The sequence below is a fragment of the Apodemus sylvaticus genome, chromosome 3 (assembly GCF_947179515.1).
Source record: "Apodemus sylvaticus chromosome 3, mApoSyl1.1, whole genome shotgun sequence".
Taxonomy (NCBI): Eukaryota; Metazoa; Chordata; class Mammalia; order Rodentia; family Muridae; genus Apodemus; species Apodemus sylvaticus.
In genome coordinates, this window is record NC_067474.1 from 162,841,863 (window position 1) to 162,855,014 (window position 13,152).

Genomic DNA, 13,152 nt, shown 5'->3' on the forward strand with positions numbered 1-13,152 from the left:
ACCAGATGGCTTCAGTGCAGAATTCTATCAGACCTTCATAGAAGACCTAACACCAATACTCTTCAAACTATTCCACAAAATAGAAACAGAAGGAACTCTACCCAACTCGTTCTATGAAGCCACAGTGACGCTGATACCAAAACTACACAACGGTCCAACAAAGAAAGAGAACTTCAGGCCAATTTCCCTTATGAATATTGATGCAAAAATACTTAATAAAATTCTTGCCAACCGAATCCAAGAACACATCCTAGGGATGCAGGGATGGTTCAATATAAGGCAACCCATCAATGCTATCCACTACATAAACAAACTCAAAGAAAATAGTTATATTTTTGATGATGGTGTTACCTGTTCTGTTTGTGATGCACTGAATACATAGTTTCAGAGTTATAATGCTTAGATGATTTCTGTGCTTTACTGTGCCAAGTGATTCTTGTTGGTAATCACAATTGTTTTAGTAGATATGATTTCTAAGAGTTGTGTCATGTTTGGTTTAATGTATAAAATCCCTTGCTTGAGAACTACAAAACACACTCAGATTCAAACTGCCTCTGTGTTTTTTGTTTGTCACCACCAAATCCTTACCCACTTCAAGAAAACTCATCCCAGAGACCCCTATACCCGGCTGGGTTGGTCCGTGACAGAAGACAATACATTGATAAGTTGTTGAGTAATATTTCAGCATGTAAATTGTGTGATGTGTAAAATATTAGCATTCTGAAATGGCTTAAGAAAAATAAGGAAATCCAATAGATTTCTTGTATTGATGTCTTAACGCACAAGACATGCAACCATAATGATCTGTAGTATGAGCCAATGATCTGATTTTTATTGGAATTTACATCAATCAAATGCTATTAAAGAGTTTTGAGACATGCAGTTACATAGCACAATACGGATGTTTATCCCTGAAAATGACAAAGTTATGTTTTTATTTATTGTTTGGTAGACTTTTCTTTCATATTTCTATGAATTCATGAAAGAGAGAAGACTAACTGTTGAGGTTCTAACATTCTCTCCATTTTGTCTGTTTCAAGGCTTATTACATTAACCTAGTAGTACTCTGGCAGCAAGCTTGGTGCATGGAGCAAAATCTTACTATTTTAGTTAGCACAAATCATTATTTCCACATCAGAGTTTTCAAATTTCCTAAACATTTCCTAGTGTTTCCTAGTTTATAAAACTAACATACAATACAAATTATTTTCATGTGGGCAAACTCACCGAGAGCCAAATGATTGATTTCTCAATCCTAAGACCTTTGGAAATATGTTTTCATTGGCTCTTAATCAACCCCTGTGACAAAGTCATTTCACCCTAGAAAGGAGTTGTTATCCACACATTCAAAATCATTAGTATCAAGTTCATGTTACAAGTGTGCAGAAAATTTTAATGCTATCTCCTATGTTTCAAGGGAGACATTTCCTGGTGAGACACAACATACATTCATCAAAGCATCCCAAGTGAAAACTGAAGAAAATAAGGGAAAAAAGTAAAACTGGCTTAATAAATGGGCTTTATTGGATATACTTAGAGGACAATGAGGAAGAACTTGTAGACCAGAGCACATGGGGACTCATAATCAGATGCTATCTTGAAACTTGAAACCAGCATTTGACAGACATTATGAATACTGGATACTCCCAAGAAAATCTGTAGGCATGTTTTTTTTTTCTTTTTGTTTTTTGTTTTTTGGTTGTTTGTTCATTACTTTGTTTTGACACAAGCTTTCTCTGTATAGACCAGACTACCCTGACACTCAGAAATCTGCCAGCCTGTCCCCAAAGTGATGGAATTAAGGTATGCACCATCATTGCCAAACCCTGTAGGCATCTATATAGGATAACGAACATCCTATTTTGGTGGTTCAGTGTATCAAATCCTTCTTTGTAAGTTTGCCTGAATTTCTTTAGGTGAATTAAATATAAAGAATTATGTCAATATTAGTAAACAGTTTGAATAGTGTACTATGTACCTTAATTAGGTTTCCTTTTGAATTACTTATTTCAGCTTCAAGGAAAGTGTCCAAAAATACTATATTGTTCTGGCTTCTTTACTTGGTTTTATCTTATAATATTTGAAGGTGAACAAGTAAAACTTCCCTAAATTGTCACATTATCAGAGTATTTCCCCACAAAAATAGTTCACATTAATTAAGATTTGAACATGGCATGAATGTTTTCACAAGTTTTTCATAGTTATAATTCTGTGGTATAGAGCATTATTTGCAAAGGATTCACTCCTATATGAGTTCTATGATGAATTCTAAGACTGCCTTTGTCAGTAAAGCATTTGTCACATTCACTGCATTTGTAAGGCTATTCTCTTGTATGAATTTGCTGATGACTTTGAAGATGGCATTTTTGGGTAAAGCATTTGTCACAATCACTGCATTTGTAAGGCTTCTCTCCTGTATGAATTCTCTGATGACATTGAAGACTAATTTTGTACTTAAAGCATTTGTCACATTCACTGCATTTGTAAGGTTCCTCTCCTGTATGCGTTCGCTGATGACTTTGAAGATGGCCTTTTTGGGTAAAGCATTTGTCACATTCACTGCATTTGTAAGGTTTCTCTCCTGTATGAATTTGCTGATGACATTGCAGACTGCATTTTTGGGTAAAGCATTTGTCACATTCATTGCATTTGTAAGGTTTCTCTCCTGTATGAATTCGCTGATGAATTTGAAGATAACATTTTCTGGTAAAGCATTTGTCACATTCACTGCATTTGTAAGGTTTCTCTCCTGTATGAATTCTCTGATGACATTGAAGACTAATTTTGTACTTAAAGCATTTGTCATATTCAGTGCATTTGTAAGGTTCCTCTCCTGTATGCATTCGCTGATGACTTTGAAGATGGCCTTTTTGGGCAAAGCATTTGTCACATTCACTGCATTTGTAAGGTTTCTCTCCTGTATGAATTTGCTGATGACATTGCAGACTGCATTTTTGGGTAAAGCATTTGTCACATTCATTGCATTTGTAAGGTTTCTCTCCTGTATGAATTCGCTGATGATTTTGAAGATTGCCTTTTTGGGTAAAGCATTTGTCACATTCACTGCATTTGTAAGGTTTCTCTCCTGTATGAATTCTCTGATGACATTGAAGATTAATTTTGTACTTAAAGCATTTGTCACATTCACTGCATTTGTAAGGATCCTCTCCTGCATGCATTCGCTGATGACTTTGAAGATGGCCTTTTTGGGCAAAGCATTTGTCACATTCACTGCATTTGTAAGGTTTCTTTCCTGTATGAATTCGCTGATGAATTCGAAGATGGCATTTTTTGGTAAAGCATTTGTCACATTCATTGCATTTGTAAGGTTTCTCTCCTGTATGAATTTGCTGATGACACTGCAGACTGCATTTTCTGGTAAAGCATTTGTCACATTCATTGCATTTGTAAGGTTTCTCTCCTGTATGAATTCTCTGATGACATTGCAGACTAATTTTGTACTTAAAGCGTTTGTCACATTCACTGCATTTGTAAGGTTTCTCTCCTGTATGAATTTGCTGATGACACTGCAGACTGCATTTTCTGGTAAAGCATTTGTCACATTCATTGCATTTGTAAGGTTTCTCTCCTGTATGAATTCTCTGATGACATTGCAGACTAATTTTGTACTTAAAGCGTTTGTCACATTCACTGCATTTGTAAGGTTTCTCTCCTGTATGAATTTGCTGATGACATTGCAGACTGCATTTTTGGATAAAGCATTTGTCACATTCATTGCATTTGTAAGGTTTCTCTCCTGTATGAATTCGCTGATGATTTTGAAGATTGCCTTTTTGGGTAAAGCATTTGTCACATTCACTGCATTTGTAAGGTTTCTCTCCTGTATGAATTCTCTGATGACATTGAAGACTAATTTTGTACTTAAAGCATTTGTCACATTCACTGCATTTGCAAGGATCCTCTCCTGCATGCATTCGCTGATGACTTTGAAGATGGCCTTTTTGGGCAAAGCATTTGTCACATTCACTGCATTTGTAAGGTTTCTTTCCTGTATGAATTTGCTGATGACACTGCAGACTGCATTTTCTGGTAAAGCATTTGTCACATTCATTGCATTTGTAAGGTTTCTCTCCTGTATGAATTTGCTGATGACACTGCAGACTGCATTTTCTGGTAAAGCATTTGTCACATTCATTGCATTTGTAAGGTTTCTCTCCTGTATGAATTCTCTGATGACATTGCAGACTAATTTTGTACTTAAAGCATTTGTCACATTCACTGCATTTGTAAGGTTTCTCTCCTGTATGAATTTGCTGATGACATTGCAGACTGCATTTTTGGGTAAAGCATTTGTCACATTCATTGCATTTGTAAGGTTTCTCTCCTGTATGAATTCGCTGATGAATTTGAAGATTGCCTTTTTGGGTAAAGCATTTGTCACACTCACTGCATTTGTAAGGTTTCTCTCCTGTATGAATTCTCTGATGACATTGAAGGCTAATTTTGTACTTAAAGCATTTGTCACATTCAGTGCATTTGTAAGGTTCCTCTCCTGTATGCATTCGCTGATGACTTTGAAGATGGCCTTTTTGGGCAAAGCATTTGTCACATTCACTGCATTTGTAAGGTTTCTCTCCTGTATGAATTTGCTGATGAATTTGAAGATGGCATTTTTTGGTAAAGGATTTGTCACATACACTACATTTGTAAGGTTTCTCTCCTGTGTGAATTCTCTCATGATTACTAAGATGGGATTTTTGGGTAAAGCATTTGCCATATTCACTGCATTTGTAAGATACTGTTTCTCTATGAATTCTCTGATGTAAATGAAACCTGGATTTGTAGTTAAGGCATATTTCACATTCACTGCATTTGCAAAGTTTGTCACCAGTATTAGTTCTTTGAGGAATACTCAGATGACGTTTGTCAATAAAGCATTTGTCACATTCACTATATTTGTGTGGTTTCTCTTCTGTATAAATTCTCTTATGAAGACTAAAATGGCCTTTGTAGGTAAAGCATTTTTCATATTCACTACATTTGTAAAGCTTCTTACCATTACTGTTTTGTTTCAGCTTCTGATTATGTTTAGACACAAAACTCTTATGAAGTTTTGCATTGTTTTCTTTCTTACCTATGTGCATTCCTTTATTTAGATTAATGAAAAAGCACTCATTTAAACACTTTACATAGTCTTTATATTTGGAAACCTCTCTGTTTTTTCCAGTTTTATGTCTTTTCAGGTTTGGGGATTCAAGTGGAGCATCTCTGTGGTTAGTTTTATAAGGTGTGCTATGGTTAGATTCATTAATCATTTTGCTAAGCTCATTAAATTTATAAGACTTCTCTTGTACATCCACATGCTCATGAACAATGCATTCTGTGTCTTGATTTAAGACCTTCCCATGTTTTCCACATAAGAGATGATTTTCTGAAAAAGGACAAATAGAGATGGCAGGAATTACTATACTGAGGTAAAAGAGATTCAATAATAGATATCTGTTGACATTTCATGTTAACTAAACCTTCTCAAGCATTCATGCTCTCAAACAGGTTTTTCTTTTCTCGTAGTGATTGCATGAATCCTCAGAAAACACTCAATAATGATCTACATCAACTGACAGGAAATGATAATACCCTGCTAAATCTTCTTTTAAACACTGCACTTTGCAGAACCTAGGACAAATAAGTGTTTGGTCAGTACTAAACTTTCACAAAGTAGATCTCTGAAAAATGTACATCTAAATTTCTTATTACAATTTGATTCATGGTGACACTGTAGCTTAGATAGTTAAAAACTAATGATATAAAATGAATCCTTTATATATGCATGTTTCAGTAAGCAAATTTCTAGGATTAAAGACCATGTTGTAACAGTCATAAACTCAGAGACCACATGTCAAAATGTAAATAAACAAGTAACACCAAAATTCTCAGGGGGGTGGGGGGGCACCTCTATAGCTACATAAAACCTTTAGCATTGTTTAAAAAAAAACCAAAATGAGTAAATCACCAACTTGTCTGGGGACACTGTGGCCTTGAAGCTGCTGGGAGGCCTGATACATGCATGGGAACTTGTAAGGAACCTTCTCCAGGAGTTAAACACACTGGGAATCCCAAGGAGCCAGGTTCTCTCTGGACCAATCCACCCCCAAAATTTACACATTCCAAATTACACTCCCCTTTTGCCTGCAACTTTTGCCTGAGCAGAACACCACATTGTCTGGACCTCTGAAAACACCGCAGTCTCAAGGAATCTATGAAATCCATTGCACACAGGGCAATTGCTCTGGATCATGCAGGGCAGCAGGCCCCCCCCCCAGTCTGAAAACAGCAACAAAAAATGCAACAACTTGACAACTCCTCTGAACATCCAATAGTCTGCAGGACTCCCAGGAAATATGCTGCCACAAGGGCAACAAATCACCACCTTGTCTGCCCCCATAGTCTGACGGCCTTCTATGAGGTTTGCTATAGCCAGGGCAAAAGGACTACCAGGAGAGTGGCAACAACTCAGGGACAAAAGAGGAAGGCAAGAGAGAGACACTCAAACCACCTAGCACCAGGGATAACCAGATGGTGACAGGTGTGTGGAAAAGCATATGCAATGGAAGGCAATACACTTTGGCATCATCAGAACCTACTCTTCCCACCACAGCAAGCCCTGTTGCAACAACACACGTTAAAATAAGGAAGCTGACCTAAAATACTATCTCATGAAGATAATAGAGTCCTTTAAAGAGGATATAATAACTAAATGAAAAAATATAGAAAAATGTGGGTAAATAAGTAGAAGACATTAAAAAAGAAACAAATATGGCTTCATAGAACGAGTTGGGTAGAGTTCCTTCTGTTTCTATTTTGTGGAATAGTTTGAGGAGTATTGGTGTTAGGTCTTCTATGAAGGTCTGATAGAATTCTGCTCTGAAGCCATCTGGTCCTGTGCTTTTTTTGGTTGGGAGACTTTCTAGGACCCTTTTTATTTCTTCGGGTGTTATGGGACTGTTTAGATGATCTATTTGATCCTGATTTAGTTTGGTGTTGGATATCTGTCTAGGAAACTGTCCATTTCCTCCAGATTCTCCAGTTGTGTTGAGTATAGGCTTTTGTAGTAGGATGTAATGATTTTTTGAATTTCCTAAGTTTCTGTTGTTATATCTCCCTTTTCATTTCTAAGTTTGTTAATCTGGATACTGTCTCTGTGCCCTTTGGTTAGTCTGGCTAAGGGTTTGTCTATCTTGTTGATTTTCTCAAAGAACCAGCTCCTGGTTTTGTTGATTCTTTGTATGGTTCTCTTTGTTTCTACTTGATTGATTTCGGCCCTGAGTTTGATGATTTCCTGCCTTCTACTCCTCCTGGGTGAATTCACTTCTTTTTGTTCCAGGGCTTTCAGGTGTGTCATTAAGCTGCTAGTGTATGCTCTCTCCATTTTCTTTTTGGAGGCACTCAAGGCTATGAGTTTTCCTCTTAGCACTGCTTTCATTGTGTCCCATAGATTTGGGTATGTTGTGTCTTCATTTTGATTAAATTATAAAAAGTTTTTAATTTCTTTATTTCTTCCTTGATCAAAGTATCATTGAGTAGAAGATTGTTCAGTTTCCACGTGTATGTGGGTTTTCTGTTGTTTTTGTTGCTATTGAAGACCACTTTTACTCCATAGTGATCTGATAGGAGGCATGGGATTATTTTGATCTTCTTATATTTGTTGAGGTCTGTCTTGTGACAATTATATGATCGATTTTGGAGAAAGTATCATGAAGTGCTGAGAAAAAGGTATATTCTTTTGCTTTAGGTATATTCTTTTGCTTTTTTCATCTAAACAGTCCCATTACCCCTAAAGAAATAGAAGGGGTCATGCCGGGTGGTGGTGGCGCAAGCCTGTAATCCTAGCACTCTGGGAGGCATAGGCAGGTGGATTTCTGAGTTTGAGGCCAGTCTGGTCTACAGAGTGAGTTCCAGGACAGCCAGGACTATACAGAGAAACCCTGTCTCGAAAAAAATCAAATCAAAAAAAAAAAAAAAAAGAAAGAAGGAAGGAAGGAAGGAAGGAAGGAAGGAAGGAAGGAAGGAAAGAAAGAAAGAAAGAAAGAAAGAAAGAAAGAAAGAAAGAAAGAAAGAAAGAAAGAAAGAAAGAAAGAAAGAAAGAAAGAGAGAGAGAGAAATAGAAGGGGTGTCATAGCCTTCCAACCAAAAAAAAAGCACAGGACCAGATGGTTTTAGTGCAGAATTCTATCAGACCTTCAAAGAAAACTTAACAACAATACTCTTCAAACTATTCCACAAAATAGAAACAGAAGGAACACTACCCAACTCATTCTATGAAACCACAATTATGCTGATACCAAAACCACACAAAGATCCAACAAAGAAAGAGAACTTCAGGCCAATTTCCCTTATGAATATTGATGCAAAAATAGTTAATAAAATTCTTGCCAACCGAATCCAAGAACACATCAAAACAATCATCTACCATGATCAAGTAGGCTTCATCCCAGGGATGTAGGGATGGTTCAATATAAGGAAATTCATCAATGCAATCCACTACATAAACAAACTCAAAGAAAAAAACCATATGATCATCTCATTAAATGCAGAAAAAGCATTTGACAAAATTCAGCATCCTTTCATGCTAAAAGTCTTGGAAAGAACAAGAATTCAAGGCCCATACCTAAACATCGTTAAAGCAATATACAGCAAACCGATAGCCAACATCAAACTAAACGAGAGAAACTTGAAGCAATCCCACTAAAATCAGGGAATAGACAAGGCTGCCCTCTCTCTCCATATCTTTTCAATATAGTACTTGAAGTTCTAGCTAGAGCAATTAGACAACATAAGGAGATCAAGGGAATACAAATTGGAAAGGAAGAAGTCAAATTATCACTATTTGCAGATGACATGATAGTCTATTAAGTGACCGAAAACCTCCACCAGAGAACTCCTACAGCTGATAAACAACTTCAGCAAAGTGGCTGGTTATTAAATCAACTGAAGCAAATCAGTTCCCTTCCTATACTCAAAGGATAAGCAGGCTGAGAAAGAAGTTAGGGAAATGGCACCCTTCAAAATAGCCACAAACAATATAAAGTATCTTGGTGTGACTCTAACCAAACAAGTGAAAGATCTATACAACAAGAACTTCAGGTCTCTGAAGGAGGAAATCGAAGAAGACGTCAGAAAATGGAAAAACCTGCCATGCTCGTGGATTGGCAGGATTAATATAGTTAAAATGGCCATATTGCCAAAGGCAATCTACAGATTCAATGCAATCCCCATCAAAATCCCAACTCAGTTCTTCACAGAGTTAGAAAAAGCAATTCTCAAATTCATCTGGAATAACAAAACACCCAGGATAGCTAAAACTATTCTCAACAACAAAAGAAATTCTAGGGGAATCAGTATCCCTGACTTCAAGCAATACTACAGAGCAATAGTGTTAAAAACTGCATGGTATTGGCACAGTGACAGACAAGTGGACCAATGGAATAGAATTGAAGACCCAGAAATGAATCCACACACCTATGGTCACTTGATCCTCGACAAAGGAGCCAAAAACATCCAGTGGAAAAAAGATAGCCTTTTCAACAAATGGTGCTGGTTCAATTGGAGGTCAGCATGCAGAAGAATGCGAATTGATCCATTCTTATCTTCATGTACTAAACTTCACTCCAAGTGGATCAAGGACCTCCACATAAAACTAGACATGCTGAAACTAATAGAAAAGAAACTGGGGAAAACCCTTGAGGACATGGGCACAGGGGAAAAGTTCCTGAACAGAACACCAATAGCTTATGCTCTTAGATCAAGAACTGACAAATGGGACCTCATAAAATTACAAAGTTTCTGTAAGGCAAAGGTCACGGTTAAAGGACAAAACGACAACCAACAAATTGGGGAAGGATATTCACCAAATTTGGAAAGGATATTCACCAACCCTACATCTGATAGAGGGCTAATATCCAATATATACAAAGAATTCAAGAAGTTAGACCCCAGGGAACCAAATAACCCTATTAAAAAATGGAGTACAGATCTAAACAAAGAATTTTCACCTGAAGAAATTCGGATGGCCGAGAGGCACCTTAAGAAGTGCTCAACATCATTAGTCATTAGGGAAATGCAAATCAAAACAACCCTGAGATTTCACCTTACACCAGTCAGAATGGCTAAGGTCAAAAACTCAGGAGACAGCAGGTGTTGGCGAGGATGTGGAGAAAGAGGAACACTCCTCCACTGCTGGTGGGGCTGTAAGATGGTACAACCACTTTGGAAATCAGTTTTCTGAGGAAAACTGGACATAACACTTCCGGAGGACCCTGCTATACCTCTCCTGGGCATATACCCAAAGGATTCCCCGGCGTGCAATAAAGACACATGCTCCATTATGTTCATAGCAGCCTTATTTATAATAGCCAGAAGCTGGAAAGAACCCAGATGTCCCTCAAAGGAGGAATGGATACAGAAAATGTGGCATATTTACACAATGGAATACTACTCAGCAATTAGAAACAATGAATTCACAAAATTTTTAGGCAAATGGTTTGATCTGGAAAATATCATCCTAAGTGAGGTAACCCGATCACAAAAGAATACACATGGAATGTAATCTCTGATAAGTGGATATTAATTAGCCCAGAAGTTCTGAATACTGAAGGCACAAATCGCATAACAAATGACTCCTATGAAGAAGTATGGAGAGGGTCCTGATCCTGGAAAGGATTGATCTAGCATGGGAAGGGAATATAAGGACAGAGAAACAGGAAGGAGGTGATTGGAGAATGGGTGGAGAGAAGAAGGTTTATGGGACATATGGGGAGGGAGAATCTGGGAAAGGGGAAATCATTTCGAATGTAAACAAAGAATATAAAAAATAAAAATATTAAAAAAAGAATATAATTGAAAAAAATGAAACAAATAAAACCCTTAAGGAAATAGAGGAAAACACAATCAAATATGTGAATGAATTGAACAAAGCAATTCAAGACCTGAAAGTGGATGTAGAAACAATAATGAAGACAAAAATGGAGGCAAACCTTGAAATGGAAAATCTAGGAAAGAGTTCATGAATTACAGACATAAGCACAACCAACATAATACAAAGAATAGAATAGAGACTATCAGGTGTAAAGCATACCTTAGATGAGATTGGTATAAACAGACAAAGAAAATTCAAAACCTGAAAATCTCATAACCCAAAATATCCAGAAAAATGAAAACACAATGAAAAGACAAAATCTAAGAATAATAGGAATAGAACAGATAGACAATCCTCAGCTCAACTCCAACACTAAATGAAATTCAAACAATATCAATAAACAAATGCAGCCTTACAGAGTATTCTGGAAGGAAAACTCCAACAAAATGAGGGTAATTATACCTCAGAAAAAACAAGATATTCATCATCTCACAACAAAGCCAAAAGGAGAGAGCCACAAGAACATAAAGCCACCTACAGAAACATAATAGAGACAAACAGTCATCTGTCTTGACTATCTCTAAATATAAATGAAATCAATTCCCCTATAAAAAGGCATATGGTAGCAGACTGGGTATACAAACAGTATCCAGAATTTTGCGTCATACAAAAAACACACCTCAATAACAAAGACAGACACTATATCAGAGTAAAATGGGGAAAAGGTCTTCCAAGCAAAGGCTCCCAAGAAACAAGCAGAGTTGCCTTCCTAATATTCAATAAAAAAAACTTTCAACCAAACGTTTTCAAGCAAGATGAGGACAGACACTTCAAATTCATCAAAGGAAAAATCCAACAAAAGTTTCAACTCAGAACACCTATTCCTCAAATAAAAGAGCACTCATGTTAATAAAAAAAATTTACTAAAGCTCAAAATACACATTGAACCCCACACAATAATAGGGGGAGACTTCAACATCCAATTCATACTAATGGACAGGTTATTAAAATGAAAACAAAGACACAGTGAAATTAATAGATGTTATCAACCAAATTGATTTAGCAGAAATCTACAGAACATTTTACCCTAAAATAAAATATACCTCCTTCTCACCACCTCATGGTACCTTCTTCAAGACTGATAACATAATTAGTCACAAAACAAGGCTCAACTGATACAAGATTGAAATAATCCCATGAATCCTATCAGATCACCACAGAGTAAGGTTGTTCTTTTTTAACAAGATTTATTTAATATATGTAAGTACACAGTAGATGTTTTCACACATACCAGAAGAGTGCTTCAGATCTCATAATGGATAACTGTGAGCCACCAAGTGGTTGTTGGGATTTGAACTCAAGACTTTCAGAAGAGCAGTCAGTGCTCTTATCCACTGAGCCCTCGCTTCAGACCAAGGCAGGTCTTTAATAACAACACAAACAACACAAAACTCACATAACCTTGAAAACTGAATAACTCTCTACTCAATGATAAATTGGTCAGGGAAGAAATAGCAAAAGAAATTAAAGATTTCCTGGAATTCAATGAAAATGAAGACACTCCATACCCTAACTAATGGAACATTGATTAAATGTTCCTGGTAAAGCAACTGGAGGGATCCTACACTAGCAACTCAACAGCACATCTCAGAACTCTAGAATAAAAAGAAGCAAACATACCCAAGAGGAGTAGATGACAACAAAATATTCAAACTCAGAGCTGAAATGAACCAAATAGAAACAAAAAAAAAACTATACAAAAAAAAAAATCAAGAAAACCAAATTATGTTTTGTTTTGTTTTCAAAAATCACTAAGATAGATAAATTCCTACCCAAACAAACGAAGGGCACAGAGAAAGTATCCAAACTGCAAAAATCAGAAATGAAAAGAGACATATAACAGCACACTGGAAGAAATTCAAAAAAATCATCAGATCCTGTAGATAGATGAAATGGATGGTTGTCTAGACAGATACCATATGATGATATCATAGTATACATGAACTATCCCAAAAACTCTAGGAGACTTCTTCTATAGCTGATAATCAACATTTAAAAGTTACCTAGATATAAAATTAACTCAAATAAATCAGTAGTCTTCCTTTATAAGAAGGATGAATGGAATAAGAAAGGAATTTGAGAAACAACACCTTTCAAAGTAGTCACAAATGATATAAAAAAAATTGTGAGGTAACCTCTGACCAAACAAGTAAAATATCTGTATGACAAGAACTTCAAGTCTCTCAAAGAAATTGAATAAGACCTCAGAAAATAGA

The 13,152-nt window shown here is 36.4% G+C and overlaps 2 protein-coding genes across 4 annotated transcripts in view; both read right to left on the bottom strand.

Annotated features, from left to right (window-relative positions):
• LOC127681612 (zinc finger protein 420-like) overlaps positions 1-13,152 on the bottom strand; it is a 662,660-nt gene that overhangs the window by 526,882 nt on the left and 122,626 nt on the right. The window lies entirely within an intron of this gene.
• LOC127680435 (zinc finger protein 665-like) overlaps positions 2,322-13,152 on the bottom strand; it is a 28,297-nt gene continuing 17,466 nt past the window's right edge. Inside the window, exons 5-8 of the mRNA XM_052175888.1 lie at positions 5,018-5,392; positions 3,934-4,426; positions 2,848-3,600; positions 2,322-2,778 (exon numbers count right to left, since the gene is read on the bottom strand). Coding sequence (XP_052031848.1) covers positions 2,322-2,778; positions 2,848-3,600; positions 3,934-4,426; positions 5,018-5,392 — 2,078 coding nt within the window. The remainder of the gene's footprint in view (positions 2,779-2,847; positions 3,601-3,933; positions 4,427-5,017; positions 5,393-13,152) is intronic.